Below are 14,857 nucleotides of genomic sequence, written 5' to 3'. Positions count from 1 at the left end.
CTTGCGCAGGGCTTTCGGGAATGAGGCTGGTCGGTGCCCGGTTTGGCCCGTCTGCCGCGTCCCTGATAAACATCACATGGATACCGGGGTTTACCTGCGCATCTGGGGAAGGTGCAGCCCAGTGCCCCAGTTAAACCAGTTCGCTCTGCATCAGCAGTGGTTTGTACCGTGTGGCGTTTTCAACTTCTCATTACTTCTTCTCTCACGATTTGCTCACTCCTGTCCCGTCCCGCCCCTCGTCCCGAGTTCTGGGGTTAGTGTGGGCCTTCAACCAACAGCAGCAGCGGGGAGCTGGGGCATGCACGCCCGATGACGTAAATTGTCCTGTCAACGTCCGTCGAGGTCGGCTCGCTTGTGTTGCCTCGCAGGCAACTCGCGTAAGTGGGGCTTCATGATCCGCGAAGCCTGGAGGAAAGCGGACAGGAAAAGGGACGGCGAAAAGGAATGGAAAGGAGCAATTATAAATGGGAAGTAAGGGGGTGGAATATAAAATCGAACCTGAAAATTTTCGGAGGGGAAAACAGGAAGTGTTCATTCATTGGTCATTTGCTGGACAACTGCTCACCAGACACGCCTCCGCTCGTCCTCATCACGTGCACCGCACACCCACCTGGCAGTGACGTCGCAGGCACGGCCACTGGGGCAATGCAGGCGCCCCCACCACAGACCCTACATCCGCTAAAGTTCCGCTGAGCACGCGTCTTGAACCGTAAAGTTACAACAGCACAAACCACCAGACCAGCCCTCGATCAATCCATCGAGCATCACCAGACGGCCTTTGTACATCCAGAACAGCGACAAACCACCAAGAATAAAGTGTGAACTCCAGCCCGCCCAACATGTCGCAGCCATCGCAGTCGCAGGCGCCGCCGGCACATCCAACCCTGATCAACCTCCCTCAGCCGCCCTCGAATCCGGACACGCCCTCGGAGGTGCCGTGAGTGGCTTTCCGGATTGGCAACCCTTCCAGACTTGCGTCTTAGCTGTCTGCTGTCTCCAATCACGGCCAGGAAACTAACTGGCTCCTTTGATGCTTTCTAGCGGCACACCAACTAGCACCACGACCTCCCTCTCGACCCTCTCTACCACAGCCATCAAGGATGGCCACCGCGGGCACGCTCAGCACATGGGAAACCACCGCGGCCATCAACACCACTCGTCGACCACCAGCCTCGAGGCCGAGCGTGCCGACCGCATCTCACGGCTGACGGGCATGTCCAACCTGCTGTCGGCGCAGCGCGGACCGGGCGGCTCAGGGGCGCAAAACCAGTCGGCCGGCGGCTTCGCGCAACAAAACAACCAGACCACCCCGACCTCGGGCCAGTTCCCGCCCGGAACAATACCCGCCCAGGCCCCGGCCTACTTCGACTCCAACGGCCAGCCGGTCGCGTCGACCAAGATTAGCACCGTTGGCACCGCGTCGGCCACGTCTAGCGGAGATGGCCGCACCACGACACTGGGCGACACAGACCACCCCATGGACGACGTCGACGCCGACGACATGGGCAGTGTCGACACCAACTTCATTCGCGGCGCGATCATGAGCGACGACTCGGCCAGCGTCGGCGGGCGCTCGTCGCACCAAATTCACCAGCAGCGCCTGCACCAGCAACGCAGGGGCGGCGAAGGCCTAGATCAGATGGACGAGGACCTGCTGGAGCGTGGGAGCGCGGGCGGCGGCGGGGGTATGTTCGACGACCGGATGAGCGACAATGACGACGACGGGTCCGCCAGCCTCGTCGGCTTCGGCGAGGGCGCTGGCAGCACCGTCTCGGGCCCCATCTACCAGCGCCGGCCCGTGCCCGGCACGAGCTCGGCTGGCGCCATGGCCTTTGCGCGCTGGCAGCTCGAGCGCAGCGCGTCGGGCCTCAGCGACAGCAGCGTCGGCGGCGGGCAGCTGCGCAGGGACATGGTGCGCGGGGTTGCGGCCCCGGATGCCATCTTGGGCGGCGGGGGCGATGTCCCGGCGGCCGCGGCCGCGTCCCAGGAGCGCCGCGACGCGCGCATGGTGGACGGGGTGGCGATGGACGCGGCGGGCCGTGCGGGAGTGGCGGCGCCCGAGGACGACGACGTCTTTGTCGACACCACCACCCGGAGCCCCGTGCCGGTTGCGTCACCCAAGGAGCAAACGGGTCAGCCGCGCCGTCACTATCCTCAGCAGACGGCGTCGCCGACGGCGCGCGAGGCGGTCGAGCGGATAGTCCAGCGTCTGGACGAGAGCGAGACCTCGGCCGGCGGCGGCGGCGGCCCTGCCCTGGGGTCCTCCAAGTCCCCGGATAAGAAGGGCGACAGGGTGGGGCAGTTCTCCTTTGAGAAGAAGTGAGAGGTTTTCTTGTGCTTGGTTCATAACTGATGGGATTAGGGTTGTCGGGATTTCGCGTTGTGGCACTTTGTCTACTGCCGCTTGTTTTGGGCGGTGGGATATTCGGTTTTCTGGGGACTCCAATTGTTTCTGAGCCCCCGTTGTCTGAACTCATCTCCTGGGTCGGCCTTCTTGTTTTCACAACATTTTTGTGTTACCCTCGTTCTGGTATTCTAGTATGATGAGCGAGGCAATGGAAAGTTTGCGCTCCAAGTAAACGCCGTATCTCAAACTATGCTGTCGATGGGCTTTCTAGTGTTATGCATCTATTCCTCGTTTTGTGATATCGGGAACATGCCCCTGACGCATCAGTCGTCCCCCGTGCAGCCCGCGTGGTACCTCGGCGGCGGCGGGCCAGCCGGGTAGTACCTCAGCAGGCGCTCCTTGAGGTCGTCGATGGAGTAGCGCAGCACGGCGAGGTAGTTGCGCGCCACGGCCACGGAGCGCGACCAGCGCCACACCCGGACGCCGCGGTACCGGCCCTCGACGTACCTCCTCCCGGCGGCGTGCAGGGTCGCCTCGAGCGTCTTGCGGAACGCCTCGTCGGGCCCGTCGCCGTGCCGCCTCAGCAGGGCGTCGTAGTGCGCGCGCTCGATGCGCAGCCGGTCGATCTCGGGCTGCTGCCGCTCCAACTGTGTGGGTGGGGCGGGCAATTGCTTGCTGTTAGTGCTGGCGGCTTGGCTTGGCTTGGCTTGGCTGGGGGATGGGGATGGGGGAAACGTGCTTTGGTTTTCTCGTCTCCAAAGAGATACCAAATCAGAACAAGATAAAACACACAGTCCAGGTATAGGACGTAGTGGACGATGCTACCGATTGACCATGACATTGCAGGCTGTCGCCGGGGCTGGCTGTTTTTTTGCTAGCGACGCTGTCAAGGGCGGCCGCCGGACGTATGTGTGGTTGGCAGCAGTGTGTGGCGGCGTGAATCCTTTTTATAGCTGGCGGCTGCACGCATCCTCCCGATCCATCTCCCTTTCCCTTCGCCTCTTGGGTGCCATTTGCTTACCACCATCAGCTCTCGCTTGGGGAAAAAAAAAAAAACGGAAGCTTGCATTCGGTCACCTTCCACACTGCAAGTTGGCGGCGGTCCACCATGTTTGACAGCGGGGTGGGGACAGTAGGTGCCACAGAGAATGAGCTGCCGCGCATACCTCGGCCTAATAGAGGCACCAGCGACATCACAAGAGCCCGCGCAGCCGCCAGACCAGACAGGACCGCGGCCATGTAAATCTCGGAGACCAGGCTGTTTGTCCCATGTCTTCCAACCCCCTCGCGTATGCAAGGGCGAGTGGACCTCTGCGAGCCTGCACGTTGGCCAAGACATTGCTACACCAGCTCATCACCTATTAGGTCGTATCCGCCCTCGAAGCGACTCTCATTGTATCGCTAGGGCCGGGCCGGGCGTCTAGACCGCCGTTGTGTTAGACCAGGTTCTGATCACGCCAAGGGCGGGCGGGCGGCTCAGGCCAGCAGCTCAAGATCATCCTCCCTTATCCACCCGCCTCCCCAAGGGCAAGGCAGAGCTCGTCGCCTGCCTAGCTTGGCGCCCGTACCCCAGTATTAACCGCGGGCGACAACTGCGGGCAGCATCGTCTGGACACGCCTCGCGCGCCAACAGCATCCCACAAAATGCGAGACCATGCACACAAGGACTAGGTTGTATTTGGCTGTCATATAGCCTGACGCCGCGACCCCCCAGCTAGAAGACGCCGGGGGTAAAGTCAACGACCAGCGTCTTGGACACGATGCCAGACGTGCTCTCGATGAACTCCAGGTGCACGGGGTCCTCGTCGCTGTAGTAGGCGCACTCCTCCCCGGTCTCGAACTCCATGACGAAGGAATGCGAGTATCCCTCCTGCGAGTCGCGGCGGGTCAGCAAGGTCTTGGGGGGGCAGAGGATCGCGTGTGTTTGGGAGGGAGGGGGACAGTGGTGACGTACCGCAAACCCGTCCGAGGTCAGGTTGGCGCCTCCCTTGGTGGACTTGACATACGGCTTCTGCGTGGCCGGATGGATGCACTTGTCCTTCAGGGCCAGCATGCTCTGGACAATCTGTAAAGGGCGTTCGCGTCAGCATCCGCCTATACCCGCCCCCAGGTGATGGGGGCCGGAGGGGCAGAGGAACCCACTGACCTTGTCCGTCTCCTGCGGCGTCGCCAGCGGCTCAAAGGCCATCAGGACGACGTGCACGACGGGCATGACTTTCTCGAGGGGCGATTCTCGGTCGCTGTTTGAGGCGTTGGATGGTCTGGTTAGGGCAGCACAGGGCTCCTTGCTTCGTTTCGTTTGTTAAGGGGAGGGGGGAGCCGCTGAGGGGTAAATTGGAGGCGACAGACATCCCCAGACGCCGGAATCCAATGTTGTCAATGCTCCCCCGCGAAGCACCTGACCGTCTGCCGATCATGAGTGCGAGTGTCCCGAGTTCATCGCTCATCGGCACCGTGTCTTTTGTATTATTCTATGCGATGGCCCTTGTCTTTCCTCTCTGCTCTCAACCCAATGCTTGCAGCGCCCACCAACAGAAGCCTCAGTCCAGTAGCCGCTTGAACGACAGGTCATCAGAGTCGGGCCCAATCTCAACAGCCTGCATGCCCTTCCCTACCAGATGGCTATTGAGAATCCTCACGAGTTCGTTCAATACCGCCTCGGCGCGGGCGCGCTCCTGGGGCTCGGATTTGAAAAGCAGCCGTAGCGCCCCCAGCCATTTCCGCCTGTACATGGTCGGGGAGCACTCTGCGAGGATCGCCAGACTCGACATCCCACTCAGCGTTTTCAAGATGCGCCGACAAAGACACGGCTTCTCCGCCATATCTTCCCAGCCAATTGCCCTCGTCGTCGAACCATTCCCTCCGGCCCTTCCATTGATCCCATACCGCATCGGGAAACCTGTCAACAACTTCGGCCGTTTCGCAAATGAGCTCCTCGAAAGGGATGGGCACCCGTAGAACAGCGGCTTCTGCGTCAGGATTTCGAAGAGCATGCAGCCAAGAGCCCACAAATCGCACGCAGGCCCCTTGACCGACGACTGCCTTTGCTGTTCCGAATCCTCTTGCATGCACCACTTTTCACACCATCCTCGGGTCCGTCCTCGATGCAATCGGCAAGGACTAGCTTCTCGTGTGGGCGATACCCGCTCGGGATTCCCAAGAGATCGGGCGGCGAGTCGAAAGGGTAAGCTTCCCCGAAACCGATGACGCATATCTTGCCAGTCGTATATAGGCTGGTAAGACGGCTGAGGTTTGCTGCATTGATGAGATATCTCGGGAAGAATTCGGGGGGCTTCTTCGGCTTGGTGCGAACTTCGACCTTGCCTTGGAGGGCCGGCCGATGAGCGAAAGTAGCTCGTCTTTGTCAAGGTTGTGGAACCCTTGCAGGCGGGTAAGTATGTTGCTGGGTCGGAAGTCTAACCGCACATGGATAAGCATCCAGGACAGTCCCCCAGCGGTGGGAAGCGAATACAAACCTCCGTGGCACACATGGTGCTTATGCAAGAAGGCGAGAGCCTGGGTCACCTGGGCAGCAATAGCCAGGCGTATGGCCAACTATCTCTCCCCTCTGGCTCGATGTCCATGAGATTTGGGGACACGGCTAAACCATGGACTGGGAGGACGAGGCACCGGTGGCGCCCGTTCGGCCCCTTGACATAGAACTCATCGGCAGCGCGAACAAGTCCCCTCCCGGAAACGCACGAGCCAGCTGCGTAACCTTGAGATCGGGGGACTCTTTCTTGCTCGCATGGGCGATATTAGCCTTGACAGCCACGTATGTCGCAGCCCACCGATCGCGGCAAAGCCACACCGTGCCGTACCCTCCATATCCGAGCTTGTGTAGCACCTCATAGCGACAGGCAGAGCCGAGTGTGTCGTCGAGATGGACTGGGTGAAAACCTCCCTCCTCGTAACAATGTAGAGACTCGAGATCGTCATTCATGCCATTGAGGTACACGCCGGTCGTACGTGGTGGGGTCGAGCATAACCTCGGAGGGCTGTCAGACAGGCTGCTTAGGGTGACGGTCGAATCGCTTGGAGGAGACGACATGTTGCTCGATTGAGGTCGACCGCAGGCGGAGTTGGTAGGCAAGGAGCGCAATAAACGTAGTCGGTTAGACGGAGATGGCTTGCAGCCGTGTTGTCAGAACCTTGAATATGGACCAGGCTCCGGCAAACAGAATTGAGGTTGTAAATGTTTGGGCAGCAAGAAACCTTTCCTGAGCACAAAGTACCTGACTCTGTGCCGCTGTGGGCTTTCCCGTCAAGCTCAATTTGTTGAGGGAAGTTGAGCCAGAAATCGATTGTTTGGTGTAGAAAGTGCCACCCGCAAGTTATAAGGTGGGCCAACCTTTTGATACTTACTGAGTAACGCTGCCGATTATCCGCTTACGATCACAGAACCACAACAGCAACAAACTTGGAGGGATGGAGAGAAACAATCTCATCGGATCCGCACATCACGGTGTTTTTCGGAGGCACTGATTCGGACAATCCTATTATGGCAGGTCATGTCTTCTATCTGCTACAGAAAAAACGGTGCGTGGAGAGTTGGAAACCACAACGACGAGGACGCGGTCGAGCAGTGGGCCTACAAGCAAGTATGCTACTTATAATTTCCGTGCCTCACGGACAGGAGTATCGCCAGTAATCTTCTATTCTTAATGGGTAATCAAGTATTACGGATGGCCCTACCGCTATCGCATACGCTCCAGGCACTATGAGTAGTGATGATGGAGGCTCTGCGTGCTCGCTGGTTGCTGGGAAGTTAGCTCAGAGTGTTGCCGAGCTGTGTAGCGACATTCGGCTGTACGGCCGCGACATTGCCGAGCTAGGCAGATTTCGTTTGTAGGCTGCAGCCGGAACCTATCCGCGGCACGTCGTCGGGGCCCCGTGCATATTGGGAGGGTGTCGCCATCTCGTTGCACCGACACTGGGAGCATCTACACCGACGACAGCGGCCTCGCGACGTCGTTGCCCTGAGCGGCATCACTGTGAAACCCCCGCACCTGGCGGAGACAAAAGGGTACGGCTCCAGGCTCAATGTCACCTGGCGCCAGCCTTTCTCTTATCGGACAACAGTTCCGGGAGGCAGGTCCGCGGGATCGAGCCTGCTGATAGGACCAAGGCCGGTTCCCTGCCCCGGACCCCGTCGCCAAAAAGGTATCCAGGCCAGGGTTGGCCCATGTGTGCAAGCTCGAAGAGAGAAAGCCACGCGAGCGCGAATATATCTGGGGAGCTGATGGGGATATCCTCTCCAGGAATGATCTATGCGGGTTTAATTATCACTAGTTGCTAATAATTCCGGCCATCATGGCACGGCAGCGCGGATCATGTGCCCGTGTGGACCTGCAGGCATGCTTTTCACTGCCAAAATCGCTCTCCATCGGCGGCTAGCACCCCCGGGCCCTCCGGGGGCGGCATCCTCGAAACTTTCACGACGGCCGTGGCGATGGTTGGTGAGGCGCGCTGACCGACCTGGCGCTGGCCGCAGGGCGCCGCCGGGCCCATGCAGACGATCCCTCTACCACCCCAATGTTAGCAAGTCTTCAGAGAAAGGGAGTCGCAAGAGGGACGGAGACGTACGCGTCGGGCTTGCGCGCCCCGCACCTCCCTCCGGGGACCAGGTTGTCCCCGAGGGCGCTGCGGACCGTCGAGTGCTGGTTGTATATGACTGCCCAGTTGGGAACAACGGTGCCGATGCCGCCGGGAACGACGGTGTCGAAGAGGGCAATGACCGTTTCCTGGGCAAAGTTCTCTTTCTGGTCTGCGACGGCGGTTCGTGAGATATTAGCCCTCTTGATCCGCCTACTGGATAGAACGGCAGTCTGGCTTACCTTTCGCGGCGTAGCCGTCGGATATGGCAGCGTCGTTGTTGTATGCATCAAGCCACCGCTGGCTCGCTAGGGGAAGACTCTGGGTCAGTACGAGGAACGCTGTGTGTGTGTGTGTGTGGGTGGAAAGTCCTCCGTCGCCGTGCCAAAAGAATTCCTTACACGACAACCGGGTGGGGCCCGGGGCAGCCTGATAATCCAGCGCGTGCGCCATCTCGTGGACCCAAAGCGTCGGGTAGTTCTGCGCGTCCCCCCAGAGCCAGACGTCGCCGTAGTCCGGGCTACGGGTGCGGGTCAGCAAGCGGCGCGCTCAAGCAAGCAGGAGCGACGTATGAAGGGCTAGCTCACTAGGTATTGCCACCCCTCCTGTTGCGGGCGGTTCCTGGCATACCTGCGCGGCAGAGCGAGCTGTCAGCACAAAATCAAGGCGACGGGTCCCTAGAAGCTCCCACGATTGTGGTCCATAGTCTCCCCCCTCGCAAGGGTGTTGGGAGGGCGAAGGAGAAGGATGGAAACTTGCCAATAATCAGGCGAATCCACTGTCGCATGCGCACCGGCATCCTCCCGAAAAGGTCGATCATCTGCTCCCTACTAATCTCGGCCTGGTTGTGGCGGCACATGACCCAGGCCGTGTCGCAGTCGGCGTAGTGGACGTTGAAGACCTCAATGCCGTACGGCCCTCCCGGAAAGTCGGCCTTCTGGCCGTTGGCGACGTCACGGCAGCGATCGGGCATCCATATGCCTCAAACCATCAGCAACCACTTCCCCAGGGGGCGTGGCGTTATCTTGCGCAGCTTGCATCCCCATTCCCATCGGTCGTACCAGGACGAAGGCGCGTGAAGATTGGCGAAAAGACCCCCGTCCAGCGGCGGGGGCGGCGGCTGCATTTGGGGCTTGGTGAGCTGTGCCCCAACCCCCGAGATGTGGGCGAGCGCAACGAGTGAGGTAAGCCACATCATGGAAGCAAGAGGACTGTGACGGCGCCGAGGGACGTGGAGGCAGTCCTTTGCAAGTACCCGAAGACCCCTGGATGCGGGTGGAACAGCCACCATAGATTCATATTTCCTTCGTGATGCCTTCCGGTTTATACATCCCGAGGAGGACGGGGCCACAATTAGCCCACCCAGAAACTATTGTTTACAGCTGTCCTATAATATCCAATCCGGAACCGAGTTCGTAACTCGTATGTTCGCTTTCCAATACAGTTGGTGGCCCTCACTTCCTAGTCTGCGCGCGGCCAGCGTCAATGCATTGCTGGCTTGTCTAGACCTAGTTGCCGCTTGCCTGGTTCTAGTTCAGCAGGAAGGCAGCACCTATTCATGCGAATAAAAGGACAGCAGAAGAATGCTAGGGCGGTAAGGCTACATCCAATCAGCGGCGTTCCATCGTATAATCGCCTTCTCTTCACCGAGGGAGTGGTCATGAAAAATGGAGCGGGCACGCCAGCATCCTGCTAGGCAGGCAGCAGCCAGTCTTGGCGCATTCGCCCTACGTCTTGTCGCATCGGAAGTCGTACATTTTCCACAAGGCCCATTCCCTACGACACTTATTCTCTCTCCTCATTTCCTTTCGTTTTATAGCCATGCTATTTTATTTTGATTCAGAAACACCAAGCCCTTGCTCCTCAGAGTAGTACCTTGGAGTGTGCCTGGGGCCATGTTTACCGGAAACACTGCCGCCGCCCGAGCGGTCCGAGAAGCAGGCACGTTACCATGGTGGCGCCGGGCCTGTCGTCGAATTCCAAATGAAGACAATTCTACAGTCATCCTAGTCAGAATATAGCTCGCGAAGGCATCGACGAATAAAGTGGGTGGTTGCGATGTCTCCTCATCGCGGTGGTGCTGGCTGTCGGTCTGGGATGCGGCCTTGGACTTGGACTGTTCCGCCGCGGCGGTGGGGCCGGGCCCGAAGCTGTCCATCTTGGTCGTGTCGCCCGTCAGTAGGCGTGTGCTCGTCAACCACGTCGGGCTGGGCGCCGCCGCGTCCAACCTCTCCCCGGGTTTCAGGCCCATCTTGTTCCCTGCCGGCGAGGCGGTCGAGCCGCCCGCGGTCTGCACGAGGGGGTCGGAGCCGCGTGGACGTGTGGGCGAGGGTCCGGCCGGGTAGCGGCGGGGCCCCCGCTGGCGCACAAGGCGGTTCATCGACGAGGACGGGGAGTGGGAGAGGGCGGGCTGGTGGACACGATAGGGCGCGGGCGACCTGGTCCCGAGCTCGCAGTACGCCGTCGTCTGCCGCGACGCCCCGGCGGCCGTGGTTTCGGGTGAAGGCCGCGACCGGATTGAGGTCGTGGCCGTGGGCCTGGACGACGGGAGGCTCAAGCACATGACGGTCTAGCTCAAGACGCCAAGGGCATGCGCGACCGCAGCCCCGTGCTCCGAATGGGAGGATCTGGGCATCGTAGCAAACAGGCCACCCGTACTAGGCTCCATCGGAGCAACCGTCGAGGTAGTGATGCCCGCGGCGGACGACTCGGTTTGGTATACCACCGCTCGAATCAGGAGCGGCAACGGCAGCTAGGGCAAGCTTAAGGGGAGGCCTATACTGGGGCTTTGGGAATACAGTTGGTTACGAAAGGTATACATAGGGGCGCCTATACATATACTTGGTATGAATCTTTGCATTTCTCATAACGCGGCATCCCAGCTGCTTGGAATAGAAACTGGAACTATCCCGTTGGTGCCTCTGCTGTGACAAACGATGTACAAGTATGAGACTGTGCCTGGCTTTATTATGGTGGACTCTGTAACACGGCCATGCAGACCACCGTCAACCAGATCCCGCTCCCTCCCTCAGATCTCGGTCAGACTGCGGTCACAGGCATAAACTCGGTGCAAGTTACACAGATGGCAGCCGTGCGAGACATGGCCTCTGCTCTCCTCTCAACCGCGCTCCTCCCGCACAAACTTCGGCCCAAAGCCCCGCCGCATGGGTCTTGCCAACCCATTCACTTCCCTCGCCGCAAAACCCTCGTCACTCAACCTTGCACGGTACCCAGCTATCCACTTTCCTTGCCCTTTGTGGGCGCTCGTCAAAGCTCTAACTGTGCCTACCCACTCGCTCTTCCCTCCCACGGAATTCCAGCATCGCTGTCGCACCATTAAAAAAGCTCTGCTCCCTCCTTCTAGGCCAGTTATCTGCAGGAGCAAGTCGCATCAATGAAGGTAAGTTATACTCCCTAGCCTCAACTCTCCGGGCAGCACACAAATGACGGACTACGAATAACCCAATGCCTCCAGTTCTCTATCGCGGCTCTGGCCCCTGTCTGGGCGGCGGCCGTCCTGGCACGTTCTAACGTCGGATCTTCCGACACCAACCCGATCGCGCTACCACCCGTCACACCTACTCCTGCCGCGTCCGCAACGGCAGCGCGCCGCGATGCCCTGACGAGCACTATGAGCAACTTTCCCGGAACACCAATGTGCGACCAGACCGTGGTCCTCACGCACACGACTGTGGCGGTGCCAGTACCGTGCAGCGAGCTCACCAGTTCGACGACTTCCCCATCGACCCCGCAGACCCCGTACGACTTTACCGGTACCACCTGGTCGCTCAGCACCCTCACCACGACCAGCCGGGAGGTGACGTTCCCCACGCCGACCTTTGACGAGTCGGCCCGGCCGTACCCTACCTCGATGTTCCCAAAGCGCAAGCCGAGCAGCAGCAGCACCACCTCCACCACCACCAGTGCGCCCATGACCTTTGAGGGCATGCGCGAGGCGGCCATGCACAACCACGAGATCTCGACGGCGGCGGCCTCCAGCTCGCCCTCCGACCCGGTCTGCGGCTCAACCAAGATCTCGCTCACACGCGGCATCCACACGACGTTCTGGATGCCGCTCCCCTGCTCGGCGGCGGCCGGAGCCGTGGAGCCGAGCGCGGTGTGCGGCTCGACAAAGATCTCGCTCACGCGGGGAATCCACACGACGGTCTGGATGCCGCTGCCCTGCCCGACGTCGACGGCGACGGCGGCGGAAACCACGGACGCCATGTGCTTCCGGCTCGTGACGCCCACGGCGGGCGTGCTCGAGGTCCTGACGACGCCGTACCCCTGCGACAAGCCCGGCGCGCTTCACCCCATGACGTTCCCGGCGCCGCCGTCCCGGGGAGGGGGCGCGGTGGCGGACAGGACGTCGTTCCTGACGGTTGTGCGCGCCAGCGAGGCTGCGTGAGGGAGTGGATAGATGGGGGTTCGAGGTAGCCTGCGACAAGGAACTTCAATAGGTGGTAATTAGCGATGGCTTGATTTGTGGCGATGGAGGACCTGCCGAATGCGGAAGGTGGATAGATGATGTGGGGATTCGGGACTGTGCGAGGGGTCAAGGGTAGAATTCAGACCTTGCCGTGCCTTGGAGGAGGCTGCCTCCGTCCGAAGGCTTTTTTGTCTCTTCTCCCTCGTCAATCCAAGTCGTTCCATCCCTGTTGCCTGGAATCCTCGGCGGCTAATCTGGTTAGGCCCAGTGACATGGATCCGCTGTCACACGATCTGCCATTCCCCTTATCGCGGGGAGGGTGAGGGGGGGCAGTCAATGCTGGGCAGTGCCGCGGCGACGATTGAACCCCACCAGCCCTGGCTCCGTCGGCCGGCTCCGTGACCACAACAGAGAAAAAGCGCCGAGTCAAAAATATCATCTGATTCGGCATTGGAGGTGGGCTTTTTCTTGAAATAACAAAGCAGCCACTGTCTCCAGAACAAAGACCCTTCACAAAGACCCTTCTCCCTCCATTCCTCATTCCTCAGACAACAACACAGGCGCCGCCAAAATGGACCTCCCCGTCATCAACCTCGACGTCTTCCTCCAGCAGCCGCGCGACTCGCCCGCCGTGCGCGACGAGTGCGCCAAGGCCGCGTCGGCCCTCATCACGTACGGCGCCCTCGTGCTGCGCGACGGCCGCGTGCCCGAGGCCGCCAACGAGGCCTTCCTGGACCTGCTCGAGGACTACTTCGCCCAGCCCGAGCCGGACCTGCGCCGCGACGAGCGGCCCGAGCTGGGCTACCAGGTCGGCGTCACGCTCGAGAACACGGAGAAGCCAAAGTGCGCCGTCGACGAGCCGTGCCTGCGCGTCATCGAGCGCCTCGCCCCGGCCGAGCGGCCCCTCGACATCGCCGCCCACGAGCCCGACCCCAAGTGCCGCTTCTTCTGGCGCGTCGTCGAGGAGCCGCCCTACGCGACCGAGTTCCCGGCCCTCAACGCCCCAAACGTCGTCCCGGACGCGCCCCAGATCAAGGAGCGCTGGGTGCCGACCATGGACCAGTGGGGGTCGTTTATGAAGAATGCGTGAGTTTCGGTTTCTTTGAGGGCTTGTTTGTCTCACGGCAGGGTCATGTGACACACCGCTGACGCTCCCCTGCATGACAGCGTCTCTGATCTTGCCGAGATGGCCGCCATAGGGCTGGGCCTTCCGGGCAAGACGTTCAAGGAGGCGGGCCAATATGGGTAAGTGAGAGCCTGCTATAGATGCAGAGATGCCAGAAGGGGCGAATCATCCCTAACAACAAACACCAGTCCCCACCTGCTCGCCCCGACGGCATCCGACCTCAAAAAGTACGGCGCCAAGGACACCATCCTGGCCGGCTTCCACACCGACCTCAACTTCCTCACCATCCACGGCCGCTCGCGCTACCCGGGCCTGCACATTTGGGCGCGCAACACGGGCAAGAAGATCGCCGTCAAGATGCCGTCCGGCGAGGGCTACCTGCTCGTCCAGGCCGGCAAGCAGCTGGAGCACCTGACGGGCGGGCTCGTCAAGGCCGGCTTCCACGAGGTCGTCGTCAACGACGCCACCCTCGACGTGGTCGAGCGCAGGTCGAGGGAGCTCCCGGACCGGCCCCTCGTCCGCATCTCATCCACCTTCTTCTGGCACCTGTCGTCCGACTTTGACCTGGCGCCCATCCCCAAGCTGGCCGAGGAGGCGCGCCGCGTCCGCGCCGAGCAGTTCAATCTCGGCCGCGACGAGGGCGAGGAGCCAGAGTACGCGCCCATGAAGGTTGGCAAGCAGGTTCAAAAGTAAGCATTTTAGTTGGTGTCCCTTTTTGAACCTCAAGACTCGCATTGCTAATATTCAACTTTGCCTTTTGCAGCGAGCTTAAGCACATTGCCTTGATGGCATAGATGCTTTGGCTATCAGCACATTTTCATATTAAAGGGGCGCATTTTGGTTGGTATATAGGTGTTTTTATTGCAGATAAAGAGGTTAGTAATATCACTCGGTGATCCATCCAATGTGAGAATGATTAATGATCGGGGCGCTCTCTGGTGAGCGCAATGATGGGGCCAAGAGTCTAGGGGTAGACGCACCTGATCGGCAATCGTGGACAAGAGAGCATTAGACAGCCGGGGCAGCATCGCCATCGGCACTGCCGCCGCCACCGCCCTGGTTGTTGTCCCGGCGGGCCCTCTAGCTATGCTTGGAAACGTTCTGCACCTTCACCCTGCTCCCGTCCTTGTAGCATGACTGGCAAAATGGCGACTTGTCGGTCCGCGCCGGGTCGGCGCAGCAGATGCAGAGGTGATTATCAACGCGGCTCCAGTAAGTTGCCGCGTCGACGCCCGCGGGCGCCGGCGGGAACCAGCACGTGCCCGTCTCGGCCGTCGGCAGCGCGCGGTCCTCGGGCGCCGCCGGGTCCCTCAACGCCGGGTCGCGGCGGCCCCAGCGCTGGCGCCTGGGGGCCGAGGGC

General features: G+C 60.6%; 9 protein-coding genes across 9 annotated transcripts in view; 2 read left to right on the top strand and 7 right to left on the bottom strand.

Moving 5' to 3' along the window:
- Window positions 1-631: 631 nt before the first annotated feature.
- GGTG_12356 (hypothetical protein) lies at window positions 632-2,610 on the top strand. The gene is made up of 2 exons (XM_009230253.1): window positions 632-937; window positions 1,042-2,610. The coding sequence occupies exons 1-2, from the start codon at window positions 840-842 to the stop codon at window positions 2,321-2,323; spliced, it is 1,380 nt and encodes a 459-aa protein (XP_009228517.1). The 5' UTR covers window positions 632-839; the 3' UTR covers window positions 2,324-2,610.
- On the bottom strand, window positions 2,516-3,250 carry GGTG_12355 (hypothetical protein). Its single transcript, XM_009230252.1, has 2 exons — window positions 3,087-3,250; window positions 2,516-2,994 (listed from the first exon to the last, which is right to left on the bottom strand). Exons 1-2 carry the CDS (start codon window positions 3,186-3,188, stop codon window positions 2,671-2,673), a joined length of 426 nt encoding a protein of 141 aa, XP_009228516.1. The 5' UTR covers window positions 3,189-3,250; the 3' UTR covers window positions 2,516-2,670.
- Window positions 3,251-3,622: 372 nt separating this feature from the next.
- GGTG_12354 (hypothetical protein) lies at window positions 3,623-4,686 on the bottom strand. The gene is made up of 3 exons (XM_009230251.1): window positions 4,494-4,686; window positions 4,302-4,412; window positions 3,623-4,217 (listed from the first exon to the last, which is right to left on the bottom strand). Exons 1-3 carry the CDS (start codon window positions 4,557-4,559, stop codon window positions 4,062-4,064), a joined length of 333 nt encoding a protein of 110 aa, XP_009228515.1. The 5' UTR covers window positions 4,560-4,686; the 3' UTR covers window positions 3,623-4,061.
- A 201-nt stretch (window positions 4,687-4,887) lies between these two features.
- On the bottom strand, window positions 4,888-6,398 carry GGTG_12353 (hypothetical protein; the record flags this gene model as incomplete). Its single annotated transcript, XM_009230250.1, has 4 exons — window positions 4,888-5,071; window positions 5,124-5,316; window positions 5,432-5,671; window positions 6,050-6,398. 4 exons carry the CDS (start codon window positions 6,396-6,398, stop codon window positions 4,888-4,890), a joined length of 966 nt encoding a protein of 321 aa, XP_009228514.1.
- A 1,313-nt stretch (window positions 6,399-7,711) lies between these two features.
- Window positions 7,712-8,915, bottom strand: GGTG_12352 (hypothetical protein; the record flags this gene model as incomplete). Its single annotated transcript, XM_009230249.1, has 5 exons — window positions 7,712-7,871; window positions 7,934-8,114; window positions 8,185-8,250; window positions 8,344-8,462; window positions 8,698-8,915. The coding sequence occupies 5 exons, from the start codon at window positions 8,913-8,915 to the stop codon at window positions 7,712-7,714; spliced, it is 744 nt and encodes a 247-aa protein (XP_009228513.1).
- A 579-nt stretch (window positions 8,916-9,494) lies between these two features.
- Window positions 9,495-10,322, bottom strand: GGTG_12351 (hypothetical protein; the record flags this gene model as incomplete). The annotated part of the gene is made up of 2 exons (XM_009230248.1): window positions 9,495-9,542; window positions 9,846-10,322. 2 exons carry the CDS (start codon window positions 10,320-10,322, stop codon window positions 9,495-9,497), a joined length of 525 nt encoding a protein of 174 aa, XP_009228512.1.
- A 561-nt stretch (window positions 10,323-10,883) lies between these two features.
- GGTG_12350 (hypothetical protein) lies at window positions 10,884-12,356 on the bottom strand. The gene has a single exon (XM_009230247.1). It carries the CDS (start codon window positions 12,167-12,169, stop codon window positions 11,363-11,365), a length of 807 nt encoding a protein of 268 aa, XP_009228511.1. The 5' UTR covers window positions 12,170-12,356; the 3' UTR covers window positions 10,884-11,362.
- A 168-nt stretch (window positions 12,357-12,524) lies between these two features.
- On the top strand, window positions 12,525-14,381 carry GGTG_12349 (hypothetical protein). Its single transcript, XM_009230246.1, has 4 exons — window positions 12,525-13,457; window positions 13,539-13,616; window positions 13,686-14,186; window positions 14,261-14,381. The coding sequence occupies exons 1-4, from the start codon at window positions 12,943-12,945 to the stop codon at window positions 14,289-14,291; spliced, it is 1,125 nt and encodes a 374-aa protein (XP_009228510.1). The 5' UTR covers window positions 12,525-12,942; the 3' UTR covers window positions 14,292-14,381.
- A 196-nt stretch (window positions 14,382-14,577) lies between these two features.
- GGTG_12348 (hypothetical protein) overlaps window positions 14,578-14,857 on the bottom strand; it is a gene marked incomplete at both ends in the record, with an annotated part of 2,576 nt that continues 2,296 nt past the window's right edge. The window contains one exon of the mRNA XM_009230245.1: window positions 14,578-14,842. Coding sequence (XP_009228509.1) covers window positions 14,578-14,842 — 265 coding nt within the window. The remainder of the gene's footprint in view (window positions 14,843-14,857) is intronic.

The sequence above is a fragment of the Gaeumannomyces tritici genome (assembly GCF_000145635.1).
Source record: "Gaeumannomyces tritici R3-111a-1 unplaced genomic scaffold supercont2.8, whole genome shotgun sequence".
Classification (NCBI taxonomy): Eukaryota; Fungi; Ascomycota; class Sordariomycetes; order Magnaporthales; family Magnaporthaceae; genus Gaeumannomyces; species Gaeumannomyces tritici.
Note: the sequence above shows the minus strand (reverse complement) of the source record. Positions and strands in the feature narration are given on the sequence as shown.